General features: G+C 38.8%; 1 protein-coding gene across 1 annotated transcript in view; it reads right to left on the bottom strand.

Moving 5' to 3' along the window:
- BMP5 (bone morphogenetic protein 5) overlaps positions 1 to 20221 on the bottom strand; it is a 98083-nt gene that overhangs the window by 26025 nt on the left and 51837 nt on the right. Inside the window, exon 2 of the mRNA XM_072142259.1 lies at positions 1885 to 2077. Coding sequence (XP_071998360.1) covers positions 1885 to 2077 — 193 coding nt within the window. The remainder of the gene's footprint in view (positions 1 to 1884; positions 2078 to 20221) is intronic.

Below are 20221 nucleotides of genomic sequence, written 5' to 3'. Positions count from 1 at the left end.
TTTACAGCTAGTCTAACTTTCCTTAATGTGCTTCCCTGGACACCCGGAAGACATACATGCAGGGATTGTCAGCCGGGACCACTATACAAAGGGCTAATATAGCGCTGACAGGTGAGAGACCACCCGACTATACACTATTTACCTCCTTAGTCTACATATATGAAATCACACTAGTGGTGTGCCCTATCTCTTTTGTGTGCCTTTTGTCTGTATAGGAAGGTAGTTCTCTGCCTCCTTCCCAGGTTACGGCATCTAAACATTCCAAGAGCAGTATTTATTTTATCTTTTCATCCAATAGTAGTGTGATGACTTGCCTTTTGCTGTTTCCTTTCAATAGAATGCATTAGTATGCTGGAAAAACATCACTAGACTAGAACATCATCAATAGAAAAAAATCCAACTGTGACATTATTTACTGGCTTTGTCATTACAATATTTTCAGGGCTCACAACACCTTTATTTTACAGATCAGTACAGTAAGAGAGATACCATTTTTCTCTTCAGTTGACTTGGCCAACGCTTCCCCCAGTTCCTATATTCCCCTCTGCCTCGGGAAGGAGGCAGAAGGGAATGAGAGAGCTAAGGCAGGCATTGGTCAAGTCAGCAGAAGAGAAAAGATGAGGGATATGGATTTATATAAGATAAACTGACTGGGTAAGAATACTTCTGGGGGAACCTGTCATGATGTTTAATGGTGAAAATCTCATGACAGGTTTCCTAAACAAACCCAACAAATAATTTCCCATAGAAATATGCTACCATTTTAGGTTTACAGTGCTGTGCACACCTCCATGAGAAGACATCAAATTCACCTTGAGAAATCTGATTCTGCAGTCATACTCCTTCCTACCTGATATGGTATGTATTCCTATTTTCAATGTGAATGTCCAGCAAAAACATATGGTGGTTGTTCGTTAAATCGAGTAAATTGCCTCCATGAGAACTACCTATCAATAGACAAATATCCTATCCAAACAGTATTTTCTGCAAAACAGCAACAGCAGGGTATTATTCTGCATGGAATCATGCTAAAGCAGTTAACATTTGTCTCAGATTGAAATGATAACCTGCCATGATCCCATCCTCAATTATTTCATGTGATCTTATTGTGGCTTAGGAAAAACTAACCTGAAGTCTCACTCTCAATTTTATTTTATAATAGCTAATGATGCAGATGCAGGGGGCTCTTTCATACAATAATGATGGAGATGACAGCCTTGTGATTGTATACTTTTGGTGTCCTATTATGTCCTGTTATATTTGTGTCAGAGTATATTAGAAAATTGTAGCACTTTTTATAGAAAGAATTTTCCAGCTAAACTGTAAGACCTCTGGGAAGCCGAAGAGGGTGCAGATAGAAAATTTACTTCACCCGAGCTCTTTCACCCCTTGTTAACACCTCTATTCATTTGACTCCTTTGGCCAGTCAGTGGACTAACATTGGCCTCCATGCCTCCTAACTCCATTACAACAGTGAGGATGAGTTTAAGTGGAGGAGTAGTTAGAACACATGCTGTCGCTCCATGAGGCAGGATAGTTGTCCTTTTTATGTCTGTGTTATGACCACAATACTCTACACTCTGGATAACCATATCACTTTAGTCTATTCATCCAAGTTGGGTTCAGTTTTTTGCAAACATTCCAAATCAACGTAAGGCTAAAGGCAAACGTCACAGACATGCTGTTTAATTTATGCGATGGAAATTCAGCAGCAGAATTTTCAGAATGTTGAAATAAAATGCCCAAAATGGATTTGGTTTTGTAGCAACCCAATATAAAATGTGTGAAAGTTCCATTACAAAAGAAGTTACATGGTCTGCAGTATTTTTTGGTCTTTGTTAATGACAGTGATATTTTAGAAATGAAATGGATTTTTTACACTACCTATTTGAATATTCCTTGATGATCTGGTAGATGCTAATCTTTAGTGTTTCATTGCCAAAACGGTTGTTGCTTCGATCCTTATAGATGCGAAACTCAGCTGCTGTCACAGCTTCACCATGTGGGATTTGAGTGAGGTCAAATCGGAATTCCTTGTAGTGCCTCCGTTGGTGTGAAAAGTCCTTGTCTCGTTCAACTGAAAGGAAAAAAAAAAGAAAATTCCAGGAGTGAACCCTAAATACAGTCAATGATTAACTGTGAATTTATATGACTTAGAAATGAAAACATTCTGGCAGCCCCGTATGACAGTGGGTAAACAGCAAAACCACAAATCCAGACATAGCTTCCAGGTGAAGGGAGAAATAGTGTTCACTTCAAACGAGAAAGAAAAAACTCATTAGTTTACTTAAATTTCACGAGAGCAACTGGAAATAATACTAACATAGCTAAAACATTCATGCTATAAAAGTAGTTTCAGACACAGGCAAGGGAAAGGTAAGAATGAAAGAGGACTCTGTAGTGTAGGGAAATCCCTTTTATGGAAAATCCAAATCTCTAGCAAAGCTGCATAGGAGTACCAAGTCACATTTTATTAGTCACATCTTCCCATCTTAACACATTAATACCAATATTATCTGTGTCATGTGCAGATCTTTTAAACTGAGGTCAATAATCTACAATGTTTAGTAAGTGACTGCTCAGAGAGACAGTGATGAATTTATTGTTCATAAAATTTGAAGGTATTTGAAATCATTTCTGCTTATGCCCCCATCCTCTCGAAGTCTTGAATGTGCCTTAGTGTACCTCAAAAATGTATAAAAAAAATTGGCTACATTGCCCGTATCAACAGTATAGTTCTAATGGGTAAAATTGGTTGATGGTAGTAACAGGATTTTTCCATGTACTTTCAAAATGGTCTTTTTTTTGTTGTTTTTTCAAGTGTTTTACTAAAACTATGTATTATTTTGTATGCATGTTGTACTGTAGGGTGAATGTATTGTTGCACTTATGTTTTTGTCTACAAAATATCTCACAATTGATGCATCCGTTGATTTGCTCCTAATGTGGGCCTTTTTTGCATCTTTTTCTTACTTGTGTCAACTCACTCCAAATTTATCAAGTGAATCTAGATGTGATGAAAAGATTTATAAAGTGCAACTTTTTAAAAATATGCATATTTCGGCATAAATCCACTCCACTCTTCTCGTCTCCATGAAAAGCTAGCTAATGCAGATTTGCTACTTTTGTGTGACTATTTAGCCAAAAAGTTGCATATCCCCAACAGACATTGGGCCACATGTACTAAGGTGGTTGCACAAGTTTTCTGGTGGATTTTGCACATTCTTTTCATTGCAAACTGCTTGCACATGTATTTAAGAAGTGCCCGTGCCACATATGTGTCGCATGCAACATTCATATTGCAGCCAAAAAATATGAATCCTGCTGCTTCTTGTAATTCACATTGGGAGCATAAAGTACAGATTATTTGGCACTCTATTCTATACCATCATTGAAAAAAACTTATGGTAAAAAACTTTTCAAAAATAATAATATTTCTTCCCTACAAAGGCAACATGCATTTAATATATCTATAATGCAAAAAAACCTGAATACCATATGATCTTTAGCTATTTCAATATCTTAATCATAACAGCAAATGATGAATACTTTGATTCAGTGTAAAATTATAGAGCAAAGAGTAATATAACATAAATGGGAATTTTATTGATAAAAAAATAAGTGAAATTCCCAGATGAAGGAAAAGTGAACCTATTTTTTCGGTGAAGGAGATAGAATTCAGGATATTACATGTTAGTTTAACCTTTGTGGTTTAAAAATGTGACTGCTAAAAAAATAGTAACCAGAATATTATTTTGAGGAAAATCATTTGGGATGAAATCATGTTTTGCTATTCAAGGAAGAGAACTTATACACAAATGGAAATAAATAACATGTTACTCTATGGGACTTACTGTCGTATTTGGCCTATTGGTTACGGAAAAGTATATTTTAAATGTAAATTTTTGGATTTGCAGATATTTATCAAATTTTCCTTGTTACAATCTGGTATAAAAAAAATCGAAATCTTGCATTTTCAATACTGACCCTGACAATAATTGAGATTCTTTTTGAGTCAAGGTTTATTTTCAGCATCATCAGCATCATCAGTATAATCAGCGTCAAGATTTTAATAATGGGTAACATTTCTATTGTAAAACTGAAGCCACATAACACAGGAGTTTCAAGTTAAGGGGACAGTTACCTCTAGTCTCTGCACATTAACCTCTTCAGCGGTCACAGAGCATGCCCTTTAAACACTTCCCAAGAGAAGTGAATAAGCGATATTCATATTTATTCTACTCTCCCTCCCTGGACAGTGACCTCTGTACAGATCACTGAGCATCCAGGCAAAATTGTTCCACAGAGTTTAATGGGCGGATGTATCACTACAGTCATGTCAGTTTTTTGGTCAAAATTGTTGCCTGGTTAATTTGAGACCAAATAAATGTCTTTAAGAAAATATATACAACTGAAAATATATATATGCAAAATAAAATACATATATATAAAAATTTATATCTACAGTATTGTTCATTTTTCACAGACAAAGTTAAAATTTGAATGGCCATGCAAGGTAAAAGATCAAAAGGTCATAGACACTGACTCCGACACATGTTTCACCACAATGGTACTTCCTCTGGGGGAAGAAGAAGTATCAGGGTCAGCGTCAGCGTACTTCAGGATGCTGTTTGTACTCTTCTTAACTAAACTTTTTTTTTTAAGTGAAACAGTTAAGTTTTCTCTGGATTGCCCATTGCTTACTTGGCCAGGATACAGCCAATTCATGACTTCCGGCTCAGCCCCCTTTTTTTGTAATCTTATATGCATTTCTTTAAAAAAAAAAAAATTAAAAGTTCATCATTTTTAACCCATTCAATACCAATGGTCATTGGTACCAGAAAGACCAGGTCAATTTTTGACGTTCTTTAAATGATATCTCTGGAAAAGCTTTACATATCATAACAAATTTAACATTGTGTTTTTCAAGACAAGTGGGACTTTATCTTGATACCATAGATTTAATAATTACATATTTGAATTTGCCAATACTTGACTACAAATGTGAAAAATAAGCTTTTTTGTCACTTTATTAAAGTGAGTATTAAAGTAGTAACTTTTACCAAACTATGTTATAAATATGTACAGCATTGTTCCATGGTTCAGCTACAGATGCAGAGGGTGCATGTACTTCTGCAATAATGAAAAGTAAAAGTGTTTCCTGCAGCTCCTTCTACATTCTGCCTTCTGCTGACCGTCTGGAGGTATATAGCCATTTGAAGTTGGCCACTGTCATGATGTAAAAAAAATTGTCCTTTCTGCAATCTGTCACAGTAAAAGCTGCCGTATATTTATGTGACGCGGTCCTGAAGGGGTTAAACTTGTAGATGATCTGCTTTTTATAAAAAATAAATTATATTTTATGACAAAAATTATTTGCAAACTAACCTTTATCATATTTCTGCTTTATGTTGGCATCATAGTTGCATCCCTTGAATAATTTGAAACAACTTTTAGAAAGATTGTTAACCATTTCAGCTTCATAGCAATAAAACTTTGTTGGTTATATGTTCATTTAGCAATAAAATTGACACATTCACAAAAGATAAAAGCAAACCCATCTAAAAGACACCTCATATGCGAATGTATTGTACAGGTGCACAGTGAGGCACAGAAGAGAAGAAGGGCCATTCGGCAGCCTCGTTTTCTCTAAAGAATATATCAGTTTTTAGAAAGCTAAGAAATATTTGCTTTTCCATTATTGTAGCCATGTGAGGGCTTATTTTTATGCTGCATGAGATGCATTTTTATTGAAAAAAATAAATGTAATAAATGTTGACTTGTTTTTTATGTTCACCGTACAGCCTAAATTACATGTTATCTTTACTCTATTGGTTAGTATGATTACAACTATATGAAATTTCTAGATTTTTTCTTATGATTTACAAATTATTCTGAAAAATATACATTTTTGGCCTCGCCATCTTCCAAGAGGTTTACCTATTTTTTGTCTACATTGCTTCTATACACCAGTACCATTCTGGAGTAGATACATATTTTGATCACTTTTTATTGCATTTTTGTGTGACAAGATCATTATTTTGGTGGAGCTTTTAAATTCTTTTCATTGTGCCAGTTCAATAATGATTTAGGCCACAGTGATATTCGTGTTTTGTGTGGTGATTTCCACTTTTTTTCATTAAATGTAAGTAATGAAGGGTTATGGGGCATTTTTATTAATATATATCCATTTTTTTATTTAAAAACTTTTTTATCAGTGCAACTATGGGACAATTAAAAGAAATAATCTGATTGCTTGTTCATGATAATACCCTGCCATACTGATGCCTATGCAGATGGAGAATTTTACAGGCACTGATTATGGACAACCTTGAGGTCCTGAGTGCAGCATTTAACAGGTTGACACCCGCAATCAGAACTCACTCCAACCTCAGGTGTTAAATTGGGGTGTATGATGTTAGTTACAGATGACACCCCATGATTACTGATTGAGGTTATGGTGTTAACTAGCGTAGCTCAGTGTCAGCTTTATCTGTTGCAGAGCGTAAAAGCGGAAAGGGGTTAACGATATTAATCAAGAGGTCTTCAGTTCAGTATGTTATCATGAAGTCCCTGACTTTTTGAATCCATTCATTTAGGTATGCACACTGTTTTACATATTTTACCTTTCACTGCCTTTCAAATATTAACTTTGTAGATATTTTTGTATACATGTTTTTTCAGTTGTATATATTTCCTTACATAATGTTTTTTGGTCTCATATTTATTATATTCATATTAAAAACAGTTGCCCGTCTCGCTTTATTGTTGCTGTAATAAAAAACGGTTCATTTGCAACATTTGGTAAACGGAGCAAATCCATGGACTTCGTTCCTTCTAAAATCAACATTTAAAAATATTCTAATATTCTAATAAAAATATTCTAGTGCTTTGGTGGTTGTTACCCCTCTCACTGGGTGCTGAAATTAACTCTACCCCCATACCACTTCAGGCTCATTAGTGTAATTTTAAAAGTTGATTCTTGAAGGAAGGAGGCCACAGATATCAAATATAAGAGGACTACCCTAGTCACACTGCCTGGATCCCTAGAGTCTCTTGATTTTATGGTAGATTTCCTTTGATAAAAACTAATGTTGTAGTTTTATCTGTTTTATCTCCACAGACTAAATTAGAATTTGGCCAATGTTCCAGCAGTTTTCCGTTACTTTTTTCATCATTATGCAAAAAAAAATCTCTGTTATTATAGTAGAAAAACAAATCACATAATTCTAATCCAAATAAAATACTAATGCATGAATACTGAGATACCATGTATTATAGGTTACTATTATGGATTTACATATATATATTTTTTTTTTATTTTCACTCACACTGTGGAGATCAAAATTGTCATAAATGTCAAGGCCATTGTGTAGTTCTATGTATATGTATCCTAATATGAATAAAATTTTAAGCTTCATAAACTGTATATATGCTAGAGTACAGAGTAAATATGTAAATTATATCATTGTAAAAGATGCCTGATCAAAATTAGATAACATTTTCAGATACCTGCAAGTTATTGGTGTAAATATGGCGTCTGGTGCTCATTTCCTTAAATATCTGACAATCCCTTTTAAACTGGCAGCCTAATTTTCCAGTTTTCACGGACCTTACAAAAAAACGTGTGCCGTTCCAAAGTGACTGAAACGCTCTGGCAGCAGAATGTCCACAGGCCAAAGAGGTGATCCTATTAGCCATGGTAAGAGAAGTTGGTCATTCAAAGTCTGTGATATCTAGAATATTGCTTCTTTACAACATTACAAACTCATTCAAGTTCCCCAAAATGGCAGGAAAATGCAGAAAATCTCCATGGATAATCAACACCATAGCTGGAATTGCACACCAGTTCAGCACTGAATAGGGTAAGAACGTGTCTTGTCATGTATTGTCATAACTTTTAAGAGCATTGGGACTGAAAGCCCACTTTGCAGTGACCAAACTTCTCTTTAGCAGAAAGAATCAAAAGGCTGAACTTACCTTTGCTGTATAGCGTGTTGTGTAAAGAGAGGAGAAGTGGTTCACAGTTCATTTTAGTAATGAAAGTAAGTTTCATTTATTTGTATCTGACGGGAAACATTATGTTAATCCACAAAAATGGATCCAAAGTGTGTGAAGTAGTCAGTGAAAGGTGGTGGAGGAAGTGTCATGGTTTGGGGACTGTTTTGTGCAGCAGGAGTTGGAGCTTTCAAAAAACTACATGGCAGAGTGAATGTAATTGTGATTCCTTCCTTGCATTCTTCACTGAATAAGACAGCAAGTGGTGATCATTTAAGATTACATTATTTCTAAAAAAAATCAAGTGATCATACAATGTTCTCTTAATTTGATCTCCAGTGGAGTAATTAGCACATCTATATAGTTCCATTGTAACAAAGGTTAAAAAAACTAGCCACATATCATACATTCTGAGAAAGATATTATCATCAAATGTTTGAGAATGATACAGATCAGTTTGCATTATTAAAACCATAATCTACAATATTTTGTATGTATGTGACCTATCAGTGGAATAAATGTTGTTCTTACTCCAAGAATAAATGCTGTCACTGCTACTGTGGTCACAGATTTTATCGCCACAAAGCCTCTGTATTATGTGTCTACTGTACACCTCTATAAAGATGTTATGTTAAATCAATTACTAGAACATCTGGGTATTCAGTTTGTTACTATAGTATGCGATTCTCAGGAAACTCGACCACAAAAATCATATTCCAATAAAATTAGAGAAAAAGACTGAATCTAATCCACCTGTCCAATGCATGGATACTGCAAATTTACAACAGAGTATCACAGTTTATCTTCTGTGTATCTACTTTTATTAAACATCAAAAACAAGCAAACTGTTATGTAGAAATGAGGCCAGCTTATAACTACATTCAAATCAGGGAAATTTCAGTGCAATTCAAGTCTGAAAGCCAGGAGTTAAATACCATTATTGCTTGCAAGAAATATGAAAATACATAGAAAATATGTTCTAAATTGTGTTGGTATTTTACAGTACGAGATGGATTGCAGTTCCTTTCCTTGGCTTCCGAAAAAGATCTGTTCAGTCAGGAAATAATTTGTTAGCTTTACCTCCCAGCTCACTGCATGTTACTCAGTTTATGAGGATATCCTTCCTATTTTAATCAATGACAAGCTGGGTTTATACAATCTCCTGTTGTTGTCTGGTCACAGGCATGCTACTGCTTGCATTATTTTCATTGTTTATTCATGGCTAAAACATATTAATCACTAGTCCTCTACTTTTGAAATATAATTATGAAATCTTTATTTATACAATGCTATTTCTATGAAAAAAAGATTTCCAGCCACATTAAATAATAATGCATCATTATTTACAGCACCATAATTTTCTATAACGTTGTACAAATTGTAGAGAGAATGTACAGAAAATATTAAAGTCATTACATTAAAACTAACTCCATAACTAACAATCCATAAAGAAGAAGGGGTGACACAAGATATAAATATATTTGATTTTTAATCATTTCACTTTTAATATTTAACTGCTTTCATTCTTTATATATCAAACATTTTTTTATAGATGAAATAATACACTTTGTTAAAAAAAATAGGAGAATTATTATTTTGATGCCTATTGAATATGTTCAGTGGCAATCTACTCTGCACAAAGCAGAACAGCATTTGTTAGGGAAAATCCAAATATACATCTCAGTATAACAGAATTTCCTAAGTTACCATGTTCTAATTATTGCTTTTGTAAAATATAACAAAACAATAAATTTTAATCAGAACAATACATAACAAAACAATACATTTTAAGCAGAATATTGCAGGATGGAAAAGTTCACTTTAGTGGAGACCATCCGGCAGTGCCGTATAGCTTTTTATGCTTCTTAAATGCTACCTTTCTACTCATTTTATGACCATGTTTGTGTATACAGGTTTACTTACAGTTTAGTCCAATATATGTATTTTCTTATGCTTATGCGAATACTATAGTTATTTGTTTTAGTCTCCATTGAGTATGTTTTTATCTTCTTCCTTTACACTCAATACCAAAAATAACCAGTAAATGCATTTTAATCCTTACTGAGAGAATGTTCCTACATGGTTTACACAAAGTCCCTTTTGAGTAACAAAACCTCAGCCTCTTCCAACAACAAACATAAGGAGGGAAATGGTTTTAACAGCCCCTTTGACTTCAAATGTGAAAATGATTTCAGATTTTATTTCATGTAGAGGTTAGCAGGAGAAATGAGACAGAAAATAGGCAGGCTTATAGAACTGGCCACACTCAAGCCAAAGATAAATGAGCTGTCTGTGAGGAGAAACAGGATATGGTACAAAATGCCTATGATCTCTACCACTAACGTCGACAATGTTTCATTTACAAGAGAAGTCCGAATCCTGACATAATACTTTTGATGATGGTAATGACAATGTGGCCCATTTATAAAAAGTGTTGACAAATAATTCACAATAGGTAACTAAATTGACAATTTAAGCATTGACAAATATGGTTTTTAGTGCAACTAAAATCTTTTAGAAATCCATCAAGAGAGAAACTGACGTTCATCTAGTGCTCCTGAGGGATGTTTTTTTTGCAAATATCTTAGCACTTCATGATAATAAAACAATGAAGGTGAGGGTAAAATTATCTCTCCCATATTTCAGACAGTGAGCCTGTCGTTAGTCGTGGCATGCACATTGTGGCTGGGCATTCTTCCTGTGTGCCAAACGATAATATCACTTGCAGGGCAGCTAGTGATTCTCTTCTAGGTTCTCGCAGGAACACAGAAACACAGGAACATGGGAACTCAGGAGCAGGAACACACAGAAACGCAGGAACACGGGAGCACGAGAACTCAGGAGCAGGAACACACAGGGAGACAGGAATACAAGGACACGGGAGCAGGAACATACAGGAACGCAGGAATATTGCAGTGGAGCTTTCTCTAAGGCATAGGCACAAAGATCCGGCGGGGCAGGAAGGGAGGTGCCAGTTTAAAAGGTGGAGGTGTTCAGCCAGCGCACCAATTAGCGGTGCACTCACCCTTTAAATTTGTGACAGCCGACGCACGCGCACCCACGGCAGTCCACTGGGGAGCCGGAGCTGGGACAGGTGAGTCCGAAGCTGTGGCTCGAGCGGGGGCACATGGAGGGACCGCAGGGATCACAGGAGCACCCGTGACAGTACCCCAACCCCCCCCCCCCACTTCGGCTTCCCCCTCTTCCTGGTCCACAAGAAAGAACCACTTACCTCTCACCGTCTTCATATCCAGGATCTCCTTCACCTTTAAGACATCCGTGGAATCAGCCTGTGACGCCAGAGGAGGAGGAACTTGCAGGGCAAAACAGTTGAATATGACTGGTTTGAGGAGAGAAACGTGGAAGGAGTTGGGTATGCGCATGCTAGGAGCCAGTCGCAATTTGTAGGCCAAAGGGTTGATGCGAATGACCTCAAATGGACCCGGGGTCCCAATTTGTAGCCAAGGATCTTTAGCCAGACATATCTGGAGGATAGCCATACCCTGGCAGGAGTATGGTCTGCGTCTTTTGTCCACTTGCTGCTTGGTCTGAGCAGAAGCTTGGAGCAATGAGGTACCGACTTGTTCCCAGATAGCTTTTAAATCCTGTATCAAGTCCTCCACTGCAGGAACATCAGCAGACACGGGTAACGGGGCTGAATGTTACCAGTAGCCTAACTTGTTATATGATGTGAAGAAATATGTTGCTGCATGTTATGTTTGTACTAAGACAACTGATTCCTTGCCTCTTCTGTCTAAACCCTGGACACATTTATTTGTGAGTTTTATCACAAATCTGCCTCTCTCTGAGGGGTTGACTGCGATTTGGTGGTTCTCGATTGTAATTCTATTATGTGTAATTTCTTCCCACTGGAAAAACAGTTGAATGCCAATAATTTTTCACATTGTTTGTTGACAGTATCCTTAAACTGTATGGGTTACCTGTGTGAGTTTAGGGCCTGTACCCTTTTTCTTTATCGTGACATTCATAACAACTTTGTATAACGTGTGGGTCAGGACGTTTCTCTGTCCTGGGATGGCAAATTAGGTGGCGTTAATTTCTGTTTGTGTGAACTGTGACTAGGTTCTTCTGGGTTTGGATTGATTGAGCTAATCCAGTCCAGTAACTACTTTATATACCTGCCCAGTTCCATTATACCCTGCTGGTTATGTGATCATATCTCAGATTTGTATCTTGCATGTGCTTTTGCCTGTGCTATTGCTGTTCTATTATTCTATATATGCTATATGTGACCTATTGTGATCCGGACCCCTGACCTCGCTTTCTGTATTGTTTGTTTGTCAGTCTTGTTTCATGTCTGAATTGTGGCTTAAAGAGGGACTGTCCTTGTGGTTGTACTTTATCACCTAGGATACTGGAGGAAATTAAGAAGATGACAGCTTTTGTGGGCTCAGTTTAGGGCTCATTGTTCTGTCTGTCCTTCCCTGTGCCTTAAGCCACCCCCCTTTGAACTTGAAATTTGTTATCAGTTTCTTATATTAGGTGGGATCTCCAGAATTGAGGTGAATAACTAACATGCTTTAATTTAAACATTGTATTATATAATTTAGAATATTGTATTACAAATATCTTTGAAGGAAAAGAACCAAAAAGCTTGCTTAGTCCGATTTTATAGCTTGACAAAGAGATGTGCATCTTAAGGTATTCTTAAATCCAATTTGGTGGCACATTTTGTGATTTCTGAAAATGAACTAGCTTCACCCAAACTAAAAACTTTAAAATAATTTAAGGTTTCAGATTCTATATGTGCCTATTCTACATGTGCCTATATGACAGTGGTGGCGAACCTATGGCACGGGTGCCAGAGGTGGCACTCGGAGCCCTCTCTGTGGGCACCCAGGCCATTACCCAGGTCACCATTTAGGACTCAATAGCTTCTCCTGCAGTTACAGGCAGCCCAGTACGTGCCACGTTCAGCGCTATTTTAAAGTGACTACAAGTCCAGGAGGAGCAATGAGGTGCTGACAGAGCTGGATTATCATTGTAGACCCTTCTCCGGACCTGTGATTGATCCTATTAAGGGACCTTAGAGGAAACTACAATAATAAACAGAATTTCTTCTACTTTCTACTGTATTTGTGCCCTCAGGACGCTAATACGTTTGAAACCTGTGAGTTACTTTAAATTGCCATTTGGCACTTTGTGAAAAATATTTGGCTTTTGCTTGTAGTTTCGGCACTCGGTCCCCAAAAGGTTCGCCATCACTGCTATATGAGATGGGATCTCACTAGATCATTATACATGACAATGCTCTTTCTTTTGCTCTTTCTCTGATGTCTTCACAGCTTTAATTTTATTAATAGAAACTTCTATGATTCTGACTTATAGTAAAATTAAACATATGTGACTAGTACAGATTTAACAATGAATATTTTTTCAGTCTGCTAGCACAAGTGACATGCTAACATATTAGTTCACAATAACAGGTCAATTATACTGCACAAAATGTAAAGAAGAAAATTGTAGATGTAGTACACCTATAACACATGTGTTTTCCATGGGAAAAATTAAAACCACTGTATACCCCCAATGCTAACGTAAATAAGGGATCTCCCAAGACATCAATGCCGTCTTTCAGGAAGTCTTGAGACATAGTATGGGACAAAAGCCAAACTGCTGAGTCTCTACCAAAATGAATAGGCAACCATACTGTTATCCCAATACATGTCACAAGTGTCGAGCAATAATGTTTTGGGAAACAAAATTTAAGTAGCACTGGAAGTAACTCTAGAAAACATATTTACACATTTATTATCCTGAATTCTCTTATCCTGTATTCTTAAAGACTCTACACACCTGTAAAAGTAACTTGAAAATGTTATTTCTATTAGTATAATTATCTTCTTCCTGATATCTAGAAATGAAACACTGAAATTCTAAAAAGTTCACCATGGAAGAAGAAGTATGTCTATCTCTCTATCCTGATTATTTATAGGTTTGGAATAGTGAGAGCATTGCATCCCACCATAGGATGGTGCAGCAGTGGGGTCATATGTTTTGATGCAGGAGTCTGGAATGGTCAGCAGGTCAAAAGATTTTGAAAGAAACAGCTCATAAAAAGATTCCAGTTTTTGCACACTGATTAGGCACATTTAAGGAGTAACTGTAAAGTTTTATTTTTCCACAAATCAATAGTTCTTGGGATGTAAAATAACTTTGCCTATTATCTTTGCTACCTATATCTTGTAGTTTACTTGCTATCCCCCTCAGATTACCTTAGTGCTGCAATGGCTGCTTCTTCTCCATGTGCTGATAAGTCCTATGGATCCATACTTTGTGAAGAGTGGGAGTGAAGGAGCTGCTGGTCATGTGACAGTATATGTAGCAGAGCTGGATGTGTCCAAGACAGTGAATGCAGATGTCTCCTGCACATAATAGTGAGGTGCAAGATCTTCCGTGTTCCCTATCAGTCCCTCCATCCCAGTCTGTGATTCTACAGAATCACATTTCTCTGTCTGTCTCCTCTCCTCATGTTACTCTCCTCCACCACCTTGTCACGAGCACTATCAGCTCTGTGCAGATATTAACCCATAATGCTCACACAGCAAAGGCTATAGTCTTTATGTTACTGGTTTACTTAAGATTTCTACCACTTGTTACATGTTCCCTGCTCCTTCTTGTACATATAAAACATGTCAGTGCACGGTGCAGTGTTCAGTGGATTTACTTTAGTAGGAATCTAAATGGATTTAATGCTAAATTACTTTGAAAGATAACACACTGCATCATGGTATCTGTGGGCAATCTAACGGGCCTCAGCTTAAGGGCATGGACTGACAGACATAAGTCTCGACCCACTTTACCTCTGATGAGAAAGATTTTTGTCAAACACTTTCAGAACAGAAAATGCCATAACTAAAAAGAAAAAGATGAGCAGCACAAAGTAGGCATGGTTATGTTTGTTTTCAAGGGGAGAATCATATAATAACTGTGAAGGAAACCGCAACGTTGCGTATCTGAAGGGTATGCAAGATCACTTAGTTATCCTTTTATAGACACTCTCAGAACGCTTGGGTTCTGAGAGGTGCAGGAAGTGATTTAAAGTTGTCCACACAACTTCCGGATATGGCACAACAATAAATCACAGCCCTCAATGGCTATAAGATCTTCTCACTAGCCTCAGTGAGACAGAATATTATCAACCTTGAGAAGCCGCCACCAGTTCTCCTTTAATATAAGCCCGGTCCGTAACGGGATTATATAGGGTGCGGAACCAACCTGGTAGCATGTATATAAGCGAGACTCGGACATGGGGATTCGTGGATTGAGATAAAAGAGTAACACAGATTAGATTTTATATTTAATTGCCTTATTGCACACTAGACAAAACAATATATACAGTAGAGATGTATATAGTTACACAGAGTACAAAATACAAGGTAGCACTACAAGTAACAGCAATTCAGTAAGTTCGTTACCTTTGTGTGTGGCTAATGGAACCTGATAGTCCACACCTTAAGATCCTCCCATGCTCTTGATGTTAAAATGGTTCACAGACAAAAGACAAGGCACATTCAGAGGTGCCTGATAATATCAGGGGGAGTCATACGTCTGCCCACCCAATAGGAAGAGTCATGGGTCCCTCCTACCTGGTATTACAACCAGAGCTCTGGAATAGCCATAACATCTCAAGGAGAAGTCGTGGGGTCATGGTTCTGGTATCAATGGATCCTGGTGAATTCCTGGATCGCATTGAGCCCCGCAAATAGCACCTCCTTGATCGCCTGAATAACACAAATCCAAAAATGCATTTGTTCTTCTGGTGAGATGAACCATAACTCCTATTGGTTTAAGAGTTTATATGGCACTTTGTTTGAGACTTGGGGGAGAAATGCATGGAGACGATTCAGCTGCAGATTCAGTCCTTGAAGCTGCACCTCCTGTAGTGATCGTAAACAACCTAGCTCAATTAGGCCAATTAAGCTGAGGCTGGGGAGTAGTGAATTTGCGTACTGTAAGGCCTCCCCTCCACCTGGTCACATTTATCACAATAAAATATGATAAAAACATATAATAATTTGGTAAAATCACTATAGCTTTAACGTTATGCTTTAAGGAAAAATAGAAGGGATACTGTTATTTTTTTTGTATATAACATAAATTACAGTAATCACTAAAATGTCCTGTACAACAGGTGGTGTACCAATAGAGACCACAGGTAGTTGGTACTGGGCAAACTAATTTAAACACCACGAAAATCTGAAATATGTCCAAGTTTTCAATAGCCAATAAATTATTGTTGTTTTACAAAACAGGCACATACAGTGACCTCACATGTCCTCCATTACCCCCATGGCGCAGAACATGCATAGTAATTATAGTCATACCAAAAATTGGACATGTTGAAAAAAGTGTGGAAGTTTTGTGTTACCTGAGAAAAAAATCTTCTGTGATGTTAAATACTTTTGTATAAAATACTAAAGTGCTTAAGGAATGATACCTTTACCGCTAACCAGAAACATTATATTTAGTGCAAACTTTCAGGGCACACAAGCCACTACAACAAGTGAGGTTACAAATGAAGCCCAACACCTGAGAGATGTTACATTTAAATAATTAGTACATGTGATACATCATTAAGAAAAGCTAAGGAAATAAAACTGGAGTTTATGTTACACAATGAAGGGCAATAAGGAGATGGGGGGGGGTCTCACTGGTGTTAGTTTGGTTAAAATTCATAACCCATATATTTGCCAATATCATGCCATAAGCTTTTTAAATGCTTTCCACACAGTCTAACAACCTGCACCACTAAACCTTTAGCATACTTCCACTATATAGATGACCTGCTTATTATCTGGTTATTATTAGAGATGAGCGAACACTAAAATGCTCGGGTACTCGTTATTCGAGACGAACTTTTCCCGATGCTCGAGTGCTCGTCTCGAATAACGAACCCCATTGAAGTCAATGGGAGACTCGAGCATTTTTCAAGGGGACCAAGGCTCTGCACAGGGAAGCTTGGCCAAACACCTGGGAACCTCAGAAAAGGATGGAAACACCACGGAAATGGACAGGAAACAGCAGGGGCAGCATGCATGGATGCCTCTGAGGCTGCATAATCGCACCATTATGCCAAAATTATGGGCAACAGCATGGCCATGACAGAGTGACAGAATGAAGCTAGATAGCATCTAAAACATCCAATAATTGACCCTGACACTATAGGGGACGGCATGCAGAGGCAGCGGCAGCAGCGGCAGGCATGGCAACATACCCTAAATGGACTCAGGCTTCAAACCAATGGGTAGCAGAGAGGAACCAAAGGAGGTGAGCAAGAAGCGCTCAAATAATATCGGTACATGATAAAAGTTTGCCAGTATATTTTGTGGATTACACAGCAGGGTGGCGACAAAGTTAACATGGAAGCCATGAAAACAACCCAAAATTCTGCCTGACACAGCTCGTTTGATAAGGGGACCATGTATGGAGGCAGTGAACTAGTAGTAGATTAAAGGTGCTGCAGTTAAAACTATGTTAGTTGGATCTTGGCATGGAGCTGGCGCTCCGCTGCCAGGCGAGCTTTCGCCAATCCAAGCCCCTGTCTCTAGGCTACTCCCCAAACAGCACTTCTAAGAACCTTTTGTATAAGATCAAGTGTAGTAGCGTTCTTATAAGTTTAGGATATGCCGGGTGAGGGGAATGTAAACAGATGCGCAAGAAGCGCTGAAATAATATCCCTAAATGGTAAAAGTTTGCAAGTATATTTTGGGGATTACACAGCAGGGTGGCGACAAAGTTAACAACTTTGATGTGGAATGCCCTGTAATAGCTCTTGGGCGGTGTGCCTTTTATCGCCTAGGCTCAGCAGTTTCAGCACCGCCTGCTGTCGCTTAGCGATGGCACTGCTGCTGTGCCTAGAGCTACCGACTGATGGCGCCATGCCCACGGATGGTAATTCGGAGGAGGAGGAGGGGTGGGAGGAGGTATAGTAGGCCTTTGAGACCTGGACCGAGGTAGGCCCCGCAATTCTCTGCGTCGGCAGTATATGACCAGCCCCAGGGTCAGACTCGGTCCCAGCCTGCACCAAGTTAAGTGTAGTAGCGTTCTTATAAGTTTGGGATATGGCGGGTGAGGGGAATGTAAACAGATGCGCAAGAAGCGCATGATGCGCATGGAGCTGGCGTTCCGCTGCCAGGCGAGCTTTCGCCAATCCAAGCCCCTGTCTCTAGGCTACTCCCCAAACAGCACTTCTAAGAACCTTTTGTATAAGATCAAGTGTAGTAGCGTTCTTATAAGTTTAGGATATGCCGGGTGAGGGGAATGTAAACAGATGCGCAAGAAGCGCTGAAATAATATCCCTAAATGGTAAAAGTTTGCAAGTATATTTTGGGGATTACACAGCAGGGTGGCGACAAAGTTAACAACTTTGATGTGGAATGCCCTGTAATAGCTCTTGGGCGGTGTGCCTTTTATCGCCTAGGCTCAGCAGTTTCAGCACCGCCTGCTGTCGCTTAGCGATGGCACTGCTGCTGTGCCTAGAGCTACCGACTGATGGCGCCATGCCCACGGATGGTAATTCGGAGGAGGAGGAGGGGTGGGAGGAGGTATAGTAGGCCTTTGAGACCTGGACCGAGGTAGGCCCCGCAATTCTCTGCGTCGGCAGTATATGACCAGCCCCAGGGTCAGACTCGGTCCCAGCCTGCACCAAGTTAAGTGTAGTAGCGTTCTTATAAGTTTGGGATATGGCGGGTGAGGGGAATGTAAACAGATGCGCAAGAAGCGCATGATGCGCATGGAGCTGGCGTTCCGCTGCCAGGCGAGCTTTCGCCAATCCAAGCCCCTGTCTCTAGGCTACTCCCCAAACAGCACTTCTAAGAACCTTTTGTATAAGATCAAGTGTAGTAGCGTTCTTATAAGTTTAGGATATGCCGGGTGAGGGGAATGTAAACAGATGCGCAAGAAGCGCTGAAATAATATCCCTAAATGGTAAAAGTTTGCCAGTATATTTTGGGGATTACACAGCAGGGTGGCGACAAAGTTAACAACTTTGATGTGGAATCCATGAAAACAACCCAAATTTCTGCCTGACACACCTCGTTTGATAAAGGGACGATGTATGGAGGCAGCTATATGGACGACTTTTGGAGGTAGCAATGGAGACAACGTGTGGAGGCTGCTATGGAGACAATTTAATTTGGATAGTGCCTGTATGTGGCAGTCCCAAACATTTTTCAAACCAGAGGAGCAGGTAGGTGGCCCTCCAGTAAAATGGGATAGATTGAGTGCCTGTATGTGGCAGTCCCAAAAATGTTTCAAACCAGAGGAGCAGGTAGGTGGCCCTCCAGTAAAATGGAATAGATTGAGTGCCTGTATGTGGCAGTCCCAAAAATTGTTCAAACCAGAGGAGCAGGTAGGTGGCCCTGCAGTAAAATGGAATAGATTGAGTGCCTGTATGTGGCAGTCCCAAAAATTGTTCAAACCAGAGGAGCAGGTAGGTGGCCCTGCAGTAAAATGGAATAGATTGAGTGCCTGTATGTGGCAGTCCCAAAAATGTTTCAAACCAGAGGAGCAGGTAGGTGGCCCTCCAGTAAAATGGAATAGATTGAGTGCCTGTATGTGGCAGTCCCAAAAATGTTTCAAACCAGAGGAGCAGGTAGGTGGCCCTCCAGTAAAATGGAATAGATTGAGTGCCTGTATGTGGCAGTCCCAAAAATGTTTCAAACCAGAGGAGCAGGTAGGTGGCCCTGCAGTAAAATGGAATAGATTGAGTGCCTGTATGTGGCAGTCCCAAAAATGTTTCAAACCAGAGGAGCAGGTAGGTGGCCCTCCAGTAAAATGGAATAGATTGAGTGCCTGTATGTGGCAGTCCCAAAAATTGTTCAAACCAGAGGAGCAGGTAGGTGGCCCTGCAGTAAAATGGAATAGATTGAGTGCCTGTATGTGGCAGTCCCAAAAATTGTTCAAACCAGAGGAGCAGGTAGGTGGCCCTGCAGTAAAATGGAATAGATTGAGTGCCTGTATGTGGCAGTCCCAAAAATGTTTCAAACCAGAGGAGCAGGTAGGTGGCCCTCCAGTAAAATGGAATAGATTGAGTGCCTGTATGTGGCAGTCCCAAAAATGTTTCAAACCAGAGGAGCAGGTAGGTGGCCCTGCAGTAAAATGGAATAGATTGAGTGCCTGTATGTGGCAGTCCCAAAAATGTTTCAAACCAGAGGAGCAGGTAGGTGGCCCTCCAGTAAAATGGAATAGATTGAGTGCC

This window comes from Engystomops pustulosus, chromosome 3, assembly GCF_040894005.1.
Source record: "Engystomops pustulosus chromosome 3, aEngPut4.maternal, whole genome shotgun sequence".
NCBI lineage: Eukaryota > Metazoa > Chordata > Amphibia > Anura > Leptodactylidae > Engystomops > Engystomops pustulosus.
Note: the sequence above shows the minus strand (reverse complement) of the source record. Positions and strands in the feature narration are given on the sequence as shown.